At 37.0% G+C, this 20,636-nt stretch overlaps 1 protein-coding gene across 1 annotated transcript in view; it reads right to left on the bottom strand.

The window, feature by feature from the left end:
• Window positions 1-20,636, bottom strand: part of LOC149284439 (hemicentin-1-like) — a 141,563-nt gene that overhangs the window by 18,426 nt on the left and 102,501 nt on the right. Inside the window, exons 73-89 of the mRNA XM_089496740.1 lie at window positions 20,289-20,433; window positions 19,173-19,300; window positions 18,514-18,670; window positions 18,241-18,362; window positions 17,363-17,527; window positions 16,044-16,151; window positions 15,521-15,655; window positions 15,280-15,414; window positions 13,943-14,212; window positions 13,065-13,255; window positions 12,119-12,332; window positions 3,637-3,771; window positions 2,818-3,008; window positions 2,432-2,513; window positions 1,969-2,238; window positions 428-598; window positions 137-307 (exon numbers count right to left, since the gene is read on the bottom strand). Coding sequence (XP_089352866.1) covers window positions 137-307; window positions 428-598; window positions 1,969-2,238; window positions 2,432-2,513; window positions 2,818-3,008; window positions 3,637-3,771; window positions 12,119-12,332; window positions 13,065-13,255; window positions 13,943-14,212; window positions 15,280-15,414; window positions 15,521-15,655; window positions 16,044-16,151; window positions 17,363-17,527; window positions 18,241-18,362; window positions 18,514-18,670; window positions 19,173-19,300; window positions 20,289-20,433 — 2,790 coding nt within the window. The remainder of the gene's footprint in view (window positions 1-136; window positions 308-427; window positions 599-1,968; window positions 2,239-2,431; window positions 2,514-2,817; window positions 3,009-3,636; window positions 3,772-12,118; window positions 12,333-13,064; window positions 13,256-13,942; window positions 14,213-15,279; window positions 15,415-15,520; window positions 15,656-16,043; window positions 16,152-17,362; window positions 17,528-18,240; window positions 18,363-18,513; window positions 18,671-19,172; window positions 19,301-20,288; window positions 20,434-20,636) is intronic.

The raw sequence follows: 20,636 nt of genomic DNA, 5'->3' as shown, positions 1-20,636 counted from the left end.
CAACCAATTGATTTATTATGATGTCATTTCTCAATTCTCTATATATATTTTGTTGTCACAGAACAGAAGCTTTATCTTATAGCTCTGTAAAGAGTTTTATATGCTCATAATCTTTGTCATTATTCTATGACATTACCTGGACATGGCTCTATATTACAAACCGCCTCATCTACAGCATCTCCCTCACAAGCCTTTCCTCCTTCTTGAGGTGGGGGATTGTCACATACTCTTGTCCTAGTCTTTTTGCCAGTTCCACATGATTTTGAACAATCTTCCCATGAGCTCCAGGCTGACCAATTTCCATCCACTTAAAAGAAATGAAAATACATATATAAGGTATTTTACACTCTACAACCAACACAATCAGGGGAATGTGTTTTCCACATTACGGTTCAGACAACCAAGTTGGTTCTAATCATTTGGTTACCTGGACATGGTTTATTCTGACAGTTTCTTTCCTCTGTCTCTGCCCCTTGGCAATAAAGCCCGCCATTTGCTGGAACCGGATTATTGCAAAGTCTTGTCCTTCTCTGAACTCCATTACCACAACTCACAGTGCAAGTTTGCCAAGGAAGCCACCCAGAAAACCCACCGTGTACTAAAAAAGACAATTAACAGACAAATGGTGTCAAAACAGAGCAGCCAAAAATAATTTAATTATAAATCTTTCAAACAGATACAAAGACACACACAGAAACCCTATAAATCTTTCAAACAGATACAAAGAAACACACAGAACATCCCTGCCATAACTAAATTAAGTGGGAATTTCAATGAAATGATCATTAAAATATGGATCCCTGTATTAAAGTGTATTAATCTTTTTCACCCTCTCTTGAAATATGAGATCCCCTAAGGATTCACTGGAATCCAAGCAGTATTATGATTTATGAGCAGTGTATAGAGGTCGCACACAAACCAACATGTGACATTGAATTTCTTAAAGTAGCAGCCCTATTTTCACATGAAATGCCTATTGGAGTCCATTTTGCATTTGGACTTTTTACAATTTACTGCATGCAAATCAACACAGATAAACGTTAGTTATCGCAGTTAGAAAATGAAACTTCTGTCTCATTTACTTCATTGCTTAGATGCTTGTACTGAAGCCAGGGAGCATACCCCAGTATGCTTCCTGCATATGCTCAAGCTTCCCTTCTTGCCAATGGGAGTAGCAGAAGCCAATCACATGCATCCTATCTGAACACTGATATCTTGCTAACATCTATGTAATTGGCTGTTGCTTCAGTGGCTTCAACGGGAGGGCTACTGAGCATGTGCAAGGCATTTCCATAATAACACTTTCTGGTTAAGCAGAGGGGTCGGGGATGAGGACAATGAAACAGAAGTCTAACTTTTTAGCTCTTTTAACTAAATAATACATGCTCCAGCTTTTTATGCAATAACATACATCTAAATCCCTCCCAGCATGCATTAACAGGGAAGAAAAACAGGATTAAACAGTTCCTTTAAACATTGTTTAGTATCAGCCAGTGAGACAATAAAGGGATCTTTATTCAGTTTAAACAGTGAATAACATGTTAAGGCATTGTAGAATCTTTTCAGGTAATCAAGGCCCACGTGGACACAAGAGATATTGAGTGTATTGAGTTAGGCTTATGCATTTGTACTGTGTTTTGATTTCCTCTCCAGTCCTGTACATCTAGAGCCAGTATACACCTAAATATCTTTTCCTCCATTTATCCTCAAATACAGATGGTGTTTATTTGAAAAATACTTAACAGACAATATCCTGAACATTCTACACTGCAGTTTATTAAAAGGCGCAGTAGCAAATGTGTTCTTTACTTATACATTTTAACTGGCCATTAAGAAACCTGAAAATTCACTTTTGACCAATAATATAGCAGCATTTGTATTTCCAAATAGGGACCCTTTATCCACTTTACCTGTGTATATATATATATATATATATATATATATATATATATATATATTGTACATTACCTCTGACGGTAAAAACTGCCTTGACAGCAGTGGATCCCATGATATTTGCAGCTTTGCATTCATACACTGAAGTGTCTTCTTTCCGAGCAGCAAGGATTTGTAACGAACTGTTTGAGAGAATAGTAAATCGATGATCGCTGGCAATAGGATGGGATTGACGCAACCAGGAAATAGTGGGTGCTGGTTCTCCTTCTGCTTGACAGTTGAGCACTACGGTGGCACCAGCATCCACTGTAGTATCCACCGGATTAACTGTTATCACTGGTGGCCCTTAAAAAAGACACAAGTACTAGATTTTATTACATACAATGTTTAATAATTTTTTCCTTTAAGACTCAAAAGTGTGCAGAGCTTTTTCAAGTAATGTATTCTTTAAAATCAGGGATTCAAAAATTATATCATCACCATTTAGGCAGATAAAACATTACTGCTCTAATATTAAATGTAATCTGAAAAATCATACTCTGTATTGTCAGTCTCATGGTATGCTCCATTACACCAGCATCATTTGTGGCAATGCATGAATAGTCACCAGCATCTTCAGTCTATGGAAAGAATGGAAGAAAAGAAAAAGGAACATTTCAGAATTTTGAAAATTTTGTGTCATTTGGAATTCTTCGATGGCAGATCAGATTCAGCAACTGATGATATTCGACTGAAAATATTTACTATTGGGAGCACTTATGGGCTAATGAAAAGGAGGACTCGGCTAGATGAAACTCTAAAATTCATGGTATTTGGTTAGAAATGTTACACTTCTCTAAACTCAGACACACTATACAGTATAGTTATTTACAGTATATATATATATATTATAACATACAGCAGTACAAATTACAATTGACTTACCGCAGTGTTGTGAATTACAAGTGAGCCATTATTAAATTGCTTAATTCTTCTGCTTAATAAAGTGCCCTTTCCTTTCTTCATCCATTGAATTCTGGGTGTAGGGTTTCCTTTAACTACACAATTCAGAATAATAGTGCCACCCAAAGGTACAGTCTGATTAGTATGATGTACCCCAGTAAGTACAGGTGGTTCTAAGAGAAAGGAAAACAGATTTTCCCTATAAATATTGGTTTTAAACATGTTTGTCTCATGTTTGTCATGGGAAAAGGGAAATCCCCATCAGTGTTTAAAAAGATCTTGTATGATTTATTCAACCAATGGGACAATTTGGGCACCATGTGTTAAGATAAGCTGAGGCCTCATTAGAACAAGTAGGGTTAACAGATAGTATCACAAGTTCAAACAACGTACTATTTTTCCAATTTTGAGACAATTTTGGAGAGAAAAAACATGGAGGCATCCACATTAACCCCTTAAGGACAATGGGCGGTCTCTAACCCCATTGAAAACAATGCATTTTGAGCTTGTACATGTACAGGCTTTGTCATTAAGGGGTTAATATTCAGAAGCAAATATAACAAAGATACATATCCATTTCCCACACTACAAAATATTTATTTAAAATATGAAAAAAACCTGTCCACATAAAAAGTCTGAATAAGGCTGAAATACAAGTATGATCCATATAAAAAATCAAATCAGAACAAAACATATTGAAGGAGGAAAATTCACTCCAACCCGGCTGCCCTGGAAAACTTTGGGTCTATATAACTTATGGAGCATCACTCAATTTGTAGCTTCTTATCTCTCCTTCCTTACCTTTGACAAACACAAATATTGTAGTGTTTGTTGATGCTACTGAGTTTTCCGCCCTACAGGAGTAAGCCCCAGCATCTTCCTTTAAAACTCTTTCAATCACAAGGTCCCGTTGCTGAGCAGACTGTCCAGCTTCAGCTGCAGTTAAAAATAATAATAATAAAACATTGTACATTGTTACACTTACATATTCATTAATATTAAACAGGACTTGGGATGCAAAGTCACTGAATAGTGTAGAACAAATTGAAATAAGTAAAAGCAATACTTTTATGGGTTGGATTGTGTTTGTAGCAAAATCAACATGTGGAATGGTAACGCTTTAATCAAAGGCTACTAGAATGCATAATCTTGTGCTGAATCCCAGTTGGCTTTACACATTTACTGTAGCTCTGCTCTGGAGTGTCTATATAGCAAGCTTAAAGCAAACGTTTTGCCTAGTTATTCATAAGCTCGGGGCCGTCATCAGAAATCTTGGGGCCTATTCCAGACTAAAAGGCTAGGCCCTATGCCCTTCTCATCAGCTCGCCCCATTGTCCATCTTATTTTCACACCTATTGCTTCACCTATCACCATGTCTTAAGCTCATCCAATAAGCACACCTGATGAGAATAGAAGCGAGGCTAGGGTTAGTGACGCCTGGGTGCAGTACGTCTTTGGGGTCCCTTTAACGAACACACTAAAATGCAAACTCACTGTAACACCCACTCTTTCTGATACTGTACACTAACATACATACACATTGTTTCTCCTGCTCCTTTTCTTTCTCTCCCAGGCACCACTAACCCAAGGCTCATCCCAGAGACTCCAACACCACACACAAATTTGCAATAGCATTATACACACAACCACCTACACACATGCTAACACACATACACTCATGCTAACACCATACACTAACATCTAACCCCATACAGTGACAGACACATACATGCTAATATCATATGCTTACAGTAACACACACTAAGACCATAACATTAGGCACAGGCTAATCCCATACACCAGTACACATAAAAAAAGACCAATGGTGTGGTATAGTACAAAAAACGACATTTGTGTAATGTACAAACTCACTAGATTTGATGGCACATATGAAATGTGGAAAAATGCTTCCAAAACAATAATACACCTGTGTCCTCAGATCACCCGAATTACCTCAACCTGTTTCGCTGGTTTCAGCCAGTAGTAGTGAGTATATGTGTATACATACATACAGTGCATTGGCATATATTGAATATTCATTTTTTATATTTATTTTATTTATTTTGTATTTTTTTTATACATAATAATGAATTGTAATTTATATTTTATATCAAATACATTGTTATGTATTATACATGACTGGACATATATTTTCACATTATGTTCATTTATTTATTATGTATGTTTTATTTATTTGCATATATTTGCACATTGTTTTTATGTTGTTGATTACTTTTTAGCCTTCCCATTTATGTATATATATATATATATATATATATATATATATATACATATATATATACATATATATATATACATATATATATAGCACAATATGTACTATTATATTGAAAATGCATCGGTAAAGGCAATTTCAATTTGTACAAATTGAGGTTTAACCTGCTCTAACCAGAGAGGGGCGCAGTTGAGTTGGTTTATGTATATGGTGGTTCCGTGGCTAGGGTGATCGAGGAGTGCTAGATCACGCTAAATGTGGAAGAGGTGGAGAACTGGAACACTTTATAAACACCACAAGGACAACTATCACGGTAGATTACTGTGTTCGTTAATATCGTCATAGAAGGTTTTATATATTTATTTAAGATTTATTTATATCTTTCCATCTGGGACCGGCGAAATACATTTAGGTCATTCTGGAGAGTTGATATAGAGCATCTTTGAGGACACAGGTGACTTATTGTTTCTGCAAATGTCATTATATGTGCCATCGAATCTGGTGAGTTTTTACCATGCATTTCAAATATAGTCTTTTGCACTACTTTTTTTTTTTAATTATCTTACAGGATCAAGAAATAAGTGGATAATTTGATGGGCTCTCTTCTTCTGTTTGTTTGTGAGTGCATAATCATAATTTACATATGTTTTCTATATATATTTATAGATTTACTCTGTATTCATACATTTGCCTCCTTTTATGTACAAGCGCCTCTTTTTTGGAGTTTGAAGGTTTGAGTATTGCAGGAGTAATGAAGAGTCGGCTGCTTTCCATAAGAAGAGTATCTGTATTTATTGTTCACTGTATTTATAGATTTTTTGGTGATGGTGATTATTTAATTTGGGGGTAGGCTGGTGCCAGCTCTGGAAAATTACATCATATCCTGGCACTCAGACTCATCGTGTTGGGCCTGAGAAAACGTGGCTCTCAGTACTGGGCATACTCCCTGATGGTGGCACTGGGTACGCTATGGAAAGTCTTCAGTAGGCTCGCACTAGCTGATAAGTCCTAGTTATATTTACTAACACTCCTGAGAATTCTCCTGGTTTTGTCCTGAGTCTCCAGATGAAGCGATGCTTTCTTGGGACAATTTCCTCTCTCTGGACAGGTGTGCCATTTTGCTAAGTACTCCCAACCCTCTTCTCCCTATTCCCTCCCCACTCCAGACTGTGCAGCCATAACCATTCAGCTAGCCTATCCCCTAAAAATCCACTGTCCCAGAAAAGTGCAAACTGCAGGTAGCCCTGCCCCAGGAAGTTCCCAAGTATGCTTATTTTGGGATGCAGATTTTTATGATTTTCGTAAGGTGGTAGTAAGTGGTAATATCCATAGTTCAAACTTTTTAGAAGTGTATTTAGATTTTCTGTTATCTTTCGCTACACCAAAGAAAAAAACTACGTTTACTTCCCCCACTGGTGCCAATAGCAGTAAAAAAAAAAAAGAAGTCAGAAGTTCTATTGAGTACTTTTTCACAGAACATACTAAATTCCAGGGCCAATTCTGTATTTTTATTTTAGTGAAAACAAAAGTATAATTGATTTCATGCTATTAGAAAAGCATTGTATACCTTCTATGAGAAGAGTTCTACACAAGCCCTTATATAAAAAATATATTATTTTATTGTGCAAAAACATATAAATAAAAAAACATATAGAATATTTCATAATATAGATAACAGAGGTTTCTAGGAAACTAATCAGAGCACATGGAGGAAATATGGCTATATATATATATAAAGTGTCTCAAGTGCATGTAAACCATCAAAAAATCATAAAGTGCTGAGTCATTCAAGTATAGTTGTATATTACTCTCTATAGAGTGCACCTATTAATTTTGTAAACATCATAAAGTGCATGATTAACCCCTTAACGTCCATTGCCGGGTCAGGCACGTCATGCAAAACGGTCACTTAACGACCTATGACGTGCCTGACACGTCATCAGACTTAAACAAGCTTAGAAAGTGATCAATGATCACTTTCTAAGCTTAAACGGTGTTGCTGTAATGCCTCGATGTCGAGGCATTCAGCAACACCGAGATCGGCATGATGGGCCATGTCTGGCCCCTCCCCGGGGCGTCAACAGCCGCCATACATTGTATGGCGGCGGACGCCCGTTTTAAAAGCGTTTAGGAGGCGATCAACGATCACCTCCTAAACTTCAATGGTGTCGCTGGAATGCCTCGATCAGGAGGCATCCAGCGACACCAAACACTTACCTCTTGATGGACTGTGACCGCTCCGGAGAGCGGTCACAGCCGCAGCTGCACGCAGTCTTCACCATCCGCAAGATGGCGGCGGCCCGGGAAAAAAAATAATAAAGTTGAAAAAGTTCGCTAGACGGTCTCCTGACCTTCTAGAGAACTCTGGCTCCACTTGCTGGTTGAATACAGGTACTGCATTCAACCATACAAGTCAATGGAGGCCAGCTTTCTAATCACTATGTGATTAGTAAAATATTTAAAAAAAAAAATAAAAAATGAAAAAATAAAAATAAAAAATGAAAAAGCTTAAAAAAAACATGGTAACATTTAAAAATGATTATGCTTTAGAGGAACTATCCAGTTCCAGCAAAATGTAAAAAAAAAGTCCAAAAAGAGTAAAATAAATAAAATTAAAAAATAAAGTTTATTATTATGAGCAAGTGCTAAAATTAGCGCTGTATCTTCCCAAAAATCCTGACGTGGAAAAATTTAAATAAAAGCATTTCAAATACCCAAGGGGTGTCTAATTTAAAAAAATGAATGGTTTGATGGGGTAAATTGGAGTGGCCGGGCTCAAAGATAGGGCATAGGCACAGACTGACCGAAATGGGGGGGGGGGGGGAAGCGCACTTCCAAAATGTGGCATTTTAACCTCAAACACCAGACAAACCCATACATGTGGGGTATGACTGAACTCGGGAGATGTTCCTGAACACATATTAGGGTGTTGTTTGATAGTGACGTATACCTGGAGCTATACATTTATACCCAAAATACAATTTGTGTGAAAAAAAAATAAAAAAAAAATACTACCACAAAGTATATACAAAGGCTGGTGGTAGAATCTGATGCATGGAAAGGGTTAAATACTACCATTTTAAGTACCTTGGGGTGTCTAGTTTTCAAAAATATATGGTTTTATGAGGTAAATTGTAGTGGCCAGGCTCAAAGATAGGGCATAGGCACAGACTAACCAAAATAGGGGGAAAAAAAGCGCACTTCCCAAATGTGGCCTTTTAACCCCAAACAGCAGTCAAACCCATGCATGGGTGGTATCACTGTACTCGAGAGATGTTATTGAACACATATTAGGGTGTTGTTTGATAGTGACGTATACCTGGAGCTATAAATGTATACCCAAAGTACAATTTGTGTAAAAAAAAATACCAAAAAAATACTAACACAAAGTGTGGCAAAGGCTGGTGGTAGAATCTCATGCATGGAAAGGGTTAAAATACTAGCATTTGAAATACCTTGGGGTGTCTAGTTTTCAAAAATATATGATTTGATGGGGTAAATTGCATTGGCCGGCTTCAAAGATACCCGAAATGGCACATGGGGGGAAGAATTACCAGATTTGGAAAAAATGGTTTTGAAATAGCAAAACGCTACCTGTACTTAATGCTCCATAACGTGCAGAAAAAAGCAAAAAAACATAAAAACATTGGGTATTTCTAAACTCAGGACAAATAGTAGAATATATTTAGTAGGGTTTTTCATTAGCTTTTTTGGATGAGTAAAAGATTTTTGGGGTAAAAGTCAGAAAATGTGGGTTTTTTTTACATTTTTCATCATATTTTATTACTTTTTTTATGGGAAATTAGATAATATGATTAAAACAATGGTATCTGAAGAAAGCCCTTCTTGTCCTGAAAAAAACAACATATAATTTGTGTGGGTTCACTAAATGAGTGAAGAGAAAATTACATCTAAACACGAACACCGCTTAAAACAGCCTCGGTCCCAATGGTACAAAAGGTAAAACACAGCCTGGTCCTTAAGGGGTTAATATTACTCACTATGGAGTGCACCTTTTGAATTTTGTAAACATATAAATCACTATCGACATCATTAATAAGTATACAGGTAATCCAAATAATCAGAACAGTATCCTGAGAGCATTGTGCTCCTTACCCATATTATCCTCCACTTCCCCTACGCCGTTTCGGTTCTCCTTTCTCAAGGGGTCGCTCATTATATTATGTATTTATTTTATACATATTGTGTATATACAGTATCTATGTATTATGGTGTGTGTTAATAATAATGATTTGTAATTTATATTTTAACAAATACATTGTTATGTATTATACATGACTGGACATATATTTTCACATTATGTGCATTTTTTTTATTATGTATGTTTTATTTATTTGCATATATTTGCACATTGTATTTATGTTGTTAATGAATTTTTAGCCTTCCCATTTATTATATATATATATATATATATATATATATATATCACAATATGTACTTGAGAAAGGAGAACCGAAACGGCGTAGGGGAAGTGGAGGATAATATGGGTAAGGAGCACAATGCTCTCAGGATACTGTTCTGATTATTTGGATTACCTGTATACTTATTAACCCCTTAAGGACCGGGCTCATTTTTCGTTTTGTACCCTGTGGGACCGAGGCTGTTTTGACACTTTTGTGGTGCTTGTGTTCAGCTGTAATTTTCTCCTCACCCGTTTAGTGTACCCACATAAGTTATATATTGTTTTTTTCAGGACAAGATGGGCTTTCTTCAGATACCATTATTTTGATCGTATCATCTTATTTACTATAAAAAAAATTAAAAAAACATGGTGAAAAATTGAAAAAAAAACACATTTTATGACTTTTATTTGAAAAATCTTTTACTCACCTAAAAAAGCAAGTAAAAAAACTAGCTAAATAGATTCTACTACTTGTCCTGAGTTTAGAAATACCCAATGTTTTTATGTTTTTTTGCTGTTTTTTGTAAGTTATAGGGCAATAAGTACAAGCAGCGTTTTATGATTTCCAAATCTTTTTTAACAAATCTGGTCAGTCTGCCTCCATCTCCTCTTTGGAACATCTTTGAAGCCGGTTAACTCAATTTAACCCATTCAAACCATATATTTTTGAAAACTAGACACCCCAGGGTATTCCAAATGCTGTTATTTTAACCCTTTCCATGCACCAATTATACAACTACACTTTGTCAAACTTTGTAATAGTAATTTTTTTTATTTTTTTTTCCACACAAATTGTACTTTAGTTATAGATATACAGGTGCTGGTATATGTCACTGTCAAACAACACCCCAATATGTGTTCAGCAACATCTCCTGAGTACAGCGATACCCGACATGCATGGGTTTGTCGGGTTGTTTCAGATTTAAAATGCCACATTTGGGAAGTGCGCTTTTTTTCTCCATTTTGGTCAGTCTGTACCTATGCCCTATCTTTGAGCTAGGCCACTCCAATTTACCCCATCAGCCATTTTTTTTATATATTAGACACCCCTTGGGTATTTGAAGTGCTTTTATTTTAACTCTTTGTTGAGATTTTTGAGAAATTTTAGCACTTGCTCAAAATAATAAACTTTATTTTTTAATTTTATTTTATTTTTTTAATACTTTTTTTATATTTTTTTTTACACATTTTGCTGGTACTGGATGGTTCATCTAGTGACATCACTGCATAATTATTTTTAAATGTTAGCACATTTTTTTTAAATTTTTTTTCCATTTTTTATGCATTTTTATTTTTTTTGAATATTTTACTAATCACATAGTGATTAGAAAGCTGGGCTCCATTGACTTGCAGGGTTGAATGCAGTACCTGTATTCAACCAGCAAGTGGAGCCAGTTCTCTAGAGGGTCTGGAGACCCTCTAGCGAACTTTTTCGTCTTTATTGTTTTATTTCCCGGGCCGCCGCCATCTTGCTTGATGGCGAAGATCACCGGTCACAGCCCACCCAGAGGTAAGTGTTTGGTGTCGCTGGATGCCTCCTGATCGAGGCATTCCAGCGACACCATTTAAGTTTAGGAGGCGATCGTTGATCGCCTCCTAAACGCTTTTAAAACGGGCGTCCGCCGCCATACAATGTATGGCGGCTGTTGACGCCCCGGGGAGGGGCCAGACATGGCCCCCGATGCCGATCTCGGCCTTGCTGAATGCCTCGACATCGAGGCATTGCAGCAAGGCTGTTTAAGCGAAGAAAGTGATCCTTGATCACTTTCTAAGCTTATTTAATTTTTTGACGGTTCAGGACCGTCAAAGGTCATTTAGTGACCTTCTTGTTATGACGGTCCTGAACCGGCAAAGGTCGCGAAGGGGTTAATGATGTCGATAGTGATTTATATTTTTACAAAATTCAAAAGGTGCACTCCATAGTGAGTAATATTAATCATGCACTTTATGATGTTTACAAAATTAATAGGTGCACTCTATAGAGAGTAATATACAACTATACTTGAATGACTCAGCACTTTATGATTTTTTGATGGTTTACATGCACTTGAGACACTTTATATATATATATATAGCCATATTTCCTCCATGTGCTCTGATTAGTTTCCTAGAAACCTCTGTTGTCTATATTATGAAATATTCTATATGTTTTTTATTTATATGTTTGTGTACAATAAAATAATATATTTTTTATATAAGGGCTTGTGTAGAACTCTTCTCATATAAGGTATACCAGTTTACAGGAGTTTCCCTGTTTTGAGGATGAGATCCTTATACATACCACAATATTTATAACATTATGTTATTTGTGAAAAGTGTGGTTGGATTCTTTTGTGTTATATTAGCAAAGCATTGTAGAGCAATTCTGTAAGAAACTCTAAGGAAATGCTTAACAAACCCTATTCCCTGTTTATGCCTCTGGTAATTAATGTTCTTTGGGCAACTTATAGCTGCAGTATCTGTTGGTATTTCAAGAGATGTCCAGTGCTCACCATAAAAATAATTTCTTCCGAAAGGTTTTCAATCTGACAATTTTGATTTGCAAAATGATCTGTTTATCTGTAATATTTTCCTTAAATACCTAAAAATGTTGGCAGCATCTGCCAGCATCTAAGAGTACTTACCAGACAGGACTTTGTCTTTAAAGGTCCATGTTATGTGGGGAATGGGGTTGCCAGCTGTTTTGCAAGATAGCCTGAGCTGATCTCCTTCATTTAAAGACACATTTGTTGGAATGTCAGTAAAATATGGACCAAAGTGTATCTGTAGGCTGACTATATGAGAATCTTCTCCAGCTACATTGTGAGCAGTGCATATGTAATCACCCACATCAGCATTCTGTAGTAAAACAGAACATAGAAAGTGTTAAAACATTAAATGGAGTTACATTGCTAACTAGTCTGTTAGGGGACATGTAACCAAATGCTCAAACTACATCAGAGCTTTACAATTTATGGTGTAACTGGAACCAGGTCAACTAGCAAAATGTCCCTGGCCGTTGCCGCCACCTTCATCATAGTTACAAGATGGGTAGCTTCTCCGGTTCTCAGAGTATAGGTGCTCCTCTGGGGGAAAAGGGTCTCCCAATGAACCATACCACCAGTTACGACACAACTAGGCATGTTTTTTAAAGCCACTTTACCAAGAGAAGGGGGATCTGACATACACAGGAAACAGGAAAGGATTAACATAAATAATCTCCTCACACGTACAACAATGGCAAATACACAAGAGGTTTAGGGATAAGGGGACACTTAAACATGTGTAATCAGACGTTCAGCATGGAGGGCAACAGCCAGAGGAGTTGAGTAGCACAGCTAGGGTACCGCCCGGGCCAGACCTTGTTACTTGCTGCTAAAATACACCACTGGCACATTCTATCTTCATGTTCCTATTTTAAAGACTTCTTTTGCTAATGATTTAATTTAAACAATCAAATATGCAACATCTGCAATAATAGGGTCAATTTTAAAACTCTTAATCTTTTACCAAAATATTATTATTTGTTCATGTTCAATGCTGAATCCAGTTTCACTATAGAAGTAGAAAGAAGGAATTGGATGCAATTACCTCAGCTTTATGCAAAATAAGTTGTCCTGATGATGATATAGTGTACTTCAAATTCTTCTTTGTTATCATAAGGCCATTCTTCATCCAGGTTATTTCTGGGCTGGGGATTCCATATGCTGTACAAGGCAGGGCAACTTGGGAGCCGATCACCACCGAAAATTCTTTATTATTTTTTAGAATCCGAGGTGGCACTAAGAAGGGAACAAAGTTATCTTAATATAAATAAAATATATGACTTAAATGTCTTAACACACACTCTCTTTTTTAACTAATTGCACCATTAGAAACATCATGAAGAAGTAATAAAATGACAAATCTGCTAGACAATGCACTTAATGTTGTATCTAAGGGGAACCGCACTTTTAGTAACTACTGTTGGTCTAAATGAAGGCCATGTCTTAACTAAATCAGAAATGTAATCTAATCCTAAATAAAAGATTCAGATATTTATAGGAAATTGTGTGAGCTCTGTAATTATACCTGTCCTTACTTATACAAATTTGCAATTTATAACCTGATTTTCCTCAATTCGTTTGTGACTAAATTCTCTTTACATAGAAGGACTCTCTCCACCAAAGTTATCGGTTTGTCTTAGTCCATCAATTCTCGTCTTGTCATACCCCTTGAATATATGTATTGTATTAAGCGCTGCGTAGATTGTTGGCGCTATACAAATAAAAGATAATAATAAGTAAAAACAGCAGAAAAGCGTGCTTTTGTTTTGCCATATTGAGATCTAGAAACAAAATACCAGTACCAGCTTAGCACTGTGCATTGACAAAGAATGGGCAACCACGGCTACTGTAAAGAAAATAAGATTGTGCTTGCATCAAATACAGATCCACTAGTCTACTAATGATAAACAGTAACAGACTCACCTAAAACAGTGAGGTTAATACTAGAGGTAACGGCTCCTGCAATGTTTTTAGCGGTACAGGTATACTGTCCGGCATCATCAGGCTGAGCAAATGCAATCTGTAAGGCTCCAGTGCCGATAATCCTTTGTCCAACTGTCTTGGCAAGCGGGTCTCCGTTTTTGTACCAAGAAATTTCAGGTGCTGGGTTTCCAGTTGCTTCACAAAACATTGTGACTGATTTGTCCACAGGAATCACATATTCTTGTTGATGAGGTTTAATTTCAGGTGGAACTGAAAATGAATACTTATAACTGTAGGGTTTATGTTTGTTTTAGTGCTGCAATTGGTATTATATAGAAACAGAAACTCATCTAATCTGCCCATTTTTCTCAGGTCTTAATCAGTGCTTGATCTTGATCTTCGGGATAGTTTTATATGTTCTCGATAAGGTACCAAACTTTATTTCTGTTATATTTTCCTTATCGTTTAAAGCTAACACGGCTCCATCTGCTGGTTCTTTGAGCATATTGTTGTATTTAGAAACTAAATATAAATAAAATGAAAAATCTTCCAAATACAAGTGTATTTTTAGCAAAGTATGCTTAACTGTAAGCTTGTTTGAGTAGGGCCATCCTCACCTGTTGTCTCTGTTAGTCAATTTGTTATGTTACCTACTACTTGTTATGTCCTGTCTACCCATTGTACAGCGCTACGGAATTTGATGGCGCTATATAAAACAATAAATAATAATAATTAAGTGCAGTTCTACGGTGAGGGAATTTAAACATGTATGGGATAGGTATAGATTTATGTCTTAAGACAAGACCAAGGACTGATTAAGGTTGGAGTCTTTACATCCGGAAAACCAGGCAGGATAGATGGGCCAAATAGTTCTTATCTGCCATCAAATTCTATATTTTTGTGTTTCTATGTTACAGTGCATGTAATTGACATTGTTTTCTTTTTCTCTTTTTTTAGTGAAAACATGAAAATAACCGGGACAAGCTTAATCATTTCTACCAACTGTCCCAGTTTTCATGGGACAGGCATAATTTTTAGGCACTGTACCGTTGTCCCAGGCAGATCATGAAATAGTTCAGTAGATCCTTTGATCTCCCCAACTGTCCCAGGAGGCTTTAAATTCAACAGATACCTGTGATTTTGTATATTGTAGTATACATTGAGAGTTTTATCACAATCAAACAGTCAATACAGTCAAACAAATGATTAAACATATTATGTGAACGTCTTACTCTGTTGTCTTAGACACGGTACAGATCCAGTAACGCATAGACATTTGCTGCGCTGTTTTTCATAGAAAAAATAGCTTTGATATGTTATTCAATGCTAAGACTCACCATGAACTTTCAGCTTGATCTTCCCCAGTGTGGTACCGGCTGGATTTTGTGCAATACATGTATAGCTACCTGCATCCTCTTGGGTTGCTTTCTCAATAAATAGAGCACCATTGGAATGGATGGAGTAGCCACTTCCTAAAACATATATTAAAAAAAAGAACAGATTAGTTACCACTGTTTAAGGAAATAATACATATCTTTGAAGGTTATATTTGTAATAATGGTGATAAATATGCATTACCTGTTTTGATACTGATGCCTTCTTTTTGCCATGTTATAGATGGTGCAGGTATTCCAGAAGTATCGCATGATAGGGTAGCAGGACTGCCTAAGATGACTTCTAAATAGTCAGATTGTCCCCGTATGACAGGAGCCTCTAAATTTACATAAAAATAAAAGTTTTTAATTAAAGCAGCAGATTTCACTTCCTATTTAATTTATTATCAATAATAGTTACTGGAAGATCACACAGTATACTATTAGAGAGTGTATTGGAAAGGTAGATTTAAAATGTAAATCTAATACCATATTTATCTGGCAATTAACATTATTTTTATGATCAGTGTTAATAGACACCTAGAAAATGACCTTAGAGGTCTCTTCTCTAGATAATTTGCCCTAAAGATACTTCTGAGGTCCCAAAAGTTTAAATAACTTTACATCATTTTCTATCTTGGCCCAATGAAATGTATCAACTTCAGCTAAAGACCCTATTTTCTAGTATTTATACAAAATAAGATAAATATAAAACGCACATAACAAACCTTGGACATGAAGATCGATGTGAATTTGTGCCGAGCCAACCTCATTTATAGCTTTGCACGTGTAGCGTCCTGCGTGAGCTTGCTCAGTGCTTGGTATTTCAAGACTCCCTGAAAGTACAATTCAAGTAGCAGGTAATTAAGTTGCGAAACAGTATTTAATGCCACAGGTAGCATGGTTAATAAAAAAAAAAAGAAATACCGTATTGGCTCGGATATAGGCCGCCCCCGTATATAGGCCGCACCCTAAAAGTTTGGTGCTTTTTTAAAGAAAAAGTTTTTTTCTTTAAAAAAGCACTAAAAAAACATGCTGCCACTCTGTCTCTCCCCCCCCGAGATATGCTGCCACTCTGTCTCTCCCCCCCGAGATATGCTGCCACTCTGTCTCTCCCCCCCGAGATATGCTGCCACTCTGTCTCTCCCCCCCGAGATATGCTGCCACTCTGTCTCTCCCCCCCCGAGATATGCTGCCACTCTGTCTCTCCCCCCCGAGATATGCTGCCACTCTGTCTCTCCCCCCCCGAGATATGCTGCCACTGTCCTCCCCCCAGAGATATGCTGCCACTGTCCTCCTCCCCCCCCGAGATATGCTGCCACTGTCCTCCTCCCCCCTCGAGATATACTGCCACTGTCCTCCCCCCCCCGAGATATGCTGCCACTCTGCCCCCCCCCCCGACTTACCAGAGGAGACTCCTGGGTGTCTTCCGGTGCCGGCACTCAGCTGATGCGTAGATGTCCCCCGCCGGCCCCGCAAGACACCCGGGAGTCTCCTCTGGTAAGTCTTGGGGGCAGAGGTAAAACGCATGCGCTTAGACAACCTCCCCTGCCGGCACCCCCCCCCCCCGTGGGAAGTGCTGGCAGGGGAGGCTGTCTAAGCGTATCGGGGAGTAGGATGCAGGTCCCCTGCACCGCTGCGGGGGATCTGTATCCTAACCCTGCCCGGCGCCCGGGACTGCAAAAGTGCGGCCTATATTCGAGCCAATACAGTATTTTCCCATAGCATAGATATGCAAAAAAGTGTATTTAGAAAACAAATAATTCAACATAAAATGACATTTAGCTATGTGTTACTCCCAAAACATTTTCAGTGCTTACAATGAACAGTGTTTTTATGTGTTTATTCTACTATAAAGCATTATAAACATGTACAATGTACCCAGAAAATTGTAAACATTAAATGTACTCTTTTGTTGACTTGTAACAGCAGGAATATTGATTTAAACATGTTTACTACAATTTATTTTCTAATGTGTCCCTTTAATATTTATGGAAATTTAGGGCGCACCATAGAACAGTTAAGATCAAATATGATATGCGGTTACCTGAGGAAAGTATCCTGTATGTAGCTTCTTCGGTAGGAAGATGGACTCCATCTTTCAACCAGTGAATTGAGGGGTATGGCACCCCGGACGCAGTGCATGGTATTAGTGCAGGAAATAATTTAGTCACAAAGATATTGGTAACTTCATCGGCAATGGAGGGTGGCACTACGGAAAAGAAGATAGCTGTGAGTATTTAGGCCTGCACATTATCGGTTTTGCATCATGTTGCTTACAATGACGTAAGCAGTAGCACACGGCTGTTTACACAACGCAGACACGCATCACAAATAGACAGTAATGGATGCATCACTTAGATCAGAGAGAGAAAAACTCATAAAAATATATTTAATTGAAAAACACAATCTTTCTGACGCTCATTGTAACTTGAACACTTATCGAAGCCTTATCGCTGATTATCTATTTTGTGCAATTATTATAAAATATGTTACTAACATTTTCTATGCAGTTAAATGAACAGGCAGTCAATGACTCACTAAAACGCTGGGGTACATCGATACTGCTATTGCTGTCACTGCAGAAGCACCACCTTTTGAGTACTTATACCTTTGTGAGCTCTTTAATTTTCTTACTACAAAAACAATTGTATACCAAAAAACCTTGCTTACTGCATGCAGGGTTTAGTAGAACCCACAATTCTGATGCCAACTGATGAATAAACTCCAATGTATCTGTTTTCTTTTTTTATATTATATATGGAGATTTTGCGATAACCAATATTTTTTTTGTTTTTATTAACACTGGATGGTCACTGACAATCATTTTAGAGTGACTATTTTTTTTTCACATTTGCATCATCATTAGTGCTTCAAGGTGTTCTTTATACTCGTCAGGAGAGAATGACATAACACGATTCCTACCTTGCACAGAAAGATGCACTTCTATTTCATCTTTACCAGCATCATTGGAAGCTGAACATGTATATACCCCACCATCTTCTACATTTGGTGAGATAATTACAAGTGATCCTGAAGATAAAAGTCTAAAAACATACACATCATTATAAATATGTGGTATATATTTTACGATAAAAAAAAAAGCAAAAAAAAAAAAAGATGTTCACATTTGGTGTTATCATTGACAATCTCATCTGAGTCACTTTACCACAATTAAAACTTCATTAGTTCTCTTACCTGTACATATTTTGGTTAAGATGAGTATTAATTGGGAGAGCGTTCTTCATCCATTCTACTTTTGGTTTAGGTATGCCCGAGACTTCACATGGGAGTGTTACCTGGATATTTACCATCGCAGTAACATTTGCTGACCCAGAAAGTATTAACGGTGGAGCTACAATAAATGTTTATACACTCTGCATTAACAATTACTAATTATATTGTATGTATTGACAGACTATTCAAACTTTTAGATTTTACAAAGTGAAATAATCAGGTGTGCTCAGACTACAAAACAGTAGTAAGAAAAAACCCAGAATAAACAGAATATTTGGTACCATCTATTACAATAACCCAGATATTATAATAACTTCTTAATTGTATATACTATAAAACAATCAAATAGATGGTTGCTTGTGTGGGCAATGAACAGGAAGCCTATGTTTTAAAGACACCCAGATAACTGTGGGAACTGTCAGTCCACTGGTGGGTGTGGAGAGAAGAGCTCCATTGTATGGTATGTGTGGGGTATCTGCCAGATGATGTTGTGTGTATAGTCATCTGTGGAGGTGAGAAGCTACCAGTTACAAAACGAGTAAAACATGATATAAGGCTATACTAGGACTGTTCTAATTGTTAAACCCTTCCTAGTGCCGTACTTCAAACTATATGCTTACCATAGACAAGAAGATCAATTTGACGTTGGCTGGACCCAGCTGCATTAGTGGCCAAGCAAAAATATTGTCCAGAGTCTGCGGCACTTGCCGATGGAATGTTTAGTGTACCAGATTTCATTATGAAATATCTAAATCAAGGCACAAAGATAAAAAAAGATTTATTGATTTTTGTGCGCAGTCAATTCTACTAGAAGTCTACTTACCCCATTGTATATAATCATTGGATACATATGATTATATATTAAAAATGAATAAAAAAAGACTCTGGTTCCTGTTGCATTATTTAAAGGTCCAGACCCAAGTAAAGCGAGAACCGAGCCCCCTGCAAAGCAACCGCTAATGCATCTACCGACACAGATCTCAGATTTTATGAAGCCCATAACCGTCCTCCTACCTCTAAATGTATTTATATATCTTTAAACAATACATTATATATCACAACTGGGATGAATGCTTTTTTTAAAGGTAATTTGCCATATCAGGTGTGAGACAATCCCAAATAACCTGAAAACAATGAATTCAGCTATGATATTTTAGGGAGCACACACAAAGTAATACCCTTCTTTTGTATCAATGTACAAATTGCTGGGAAGCAATGATTGGATGCCTGGGATACAAGAAGACCCTCATACATCATGTGCATTCATAGACATGTTTCATGGATCATTATAATTATATAGACAATCACTTGAGGAATGCAAAAAAAAAAAAAAAGAAAGAGATCTACTGATTTTTATTGATTGAAGTCCCCCTAGGCCATACCGTGCCATATAGAATGTTTCTAGATGAAACATTGTATATGAATGCTAAGCCTTTCCCCAGTCAGGTGTATTAAACATTGGCACTTACCTGAAGTGCCCGGTAAATTAAAAATGAGTAACTGAATACTTTTAGGGCCTTAAGAGGGTAGTAAATAAGCAATTAGAAAGTTTATCTCATGGTACCAATGATTTCTATATATACCACCACCGCTGCGTATCATAAAGAATGTCAACACCGACTGCACAATTGTGTTTTATATCTTTCGCTACATAATATTAGGCAGATAAGAATTCATATCTATTAGCTCACCTGTGATAATATTAGGCAGAGAATAATTAAGATTTATTATCTCACCTGTCACTGCTACCCTGTAGAATAGACCCATCCTTTCTCCAAGCTATTTTTGGGGAAGGTACACCAGTGGTTGTGCACTCAAGAAAAGCAGGCTTGTTGACAAATGTAGTCACTAAATGAGGACCTTCATTTATTGTAGGTGGAACTGTGGACCAAAAGATAAAGTTTATAACACATATGTTCACTGTCAATGTACAGTATGTTGCACATATGTTGTAGAATAGCCTGTCAGCTTTCCTTTCCATAGGATACCCTGCAAACCCTGTCTGAAAAGGCTAGTGAAATTTGCATCAGTTCAAACAGGAACCGCCATTAAAATGAAACAGAATTCACTTCTTAAGACACTGA

Source organism: Sceloporus occidentalis, unplaced genomic scaffold (assembly GCF_023333645.1).
Source record: "Sceloporus occidentalis isolate IW3139 unplaced genomic scaffold, rSceOcc1.0.p SCAF_93, whole genome shotgun sequence".
In the NCBI taxonomy this organism is placed as follows: Eukaryota; Metazoa; Chordata; class Lepidosauria; order Squamata; family Phrynosomatidae; genus Sceloporus; species Sceloporus occidentalis.
Note: the sequence above shows the minus strand (reverse complement) of the source record. Positions and strands in the feature narration are given on the sequence as shown.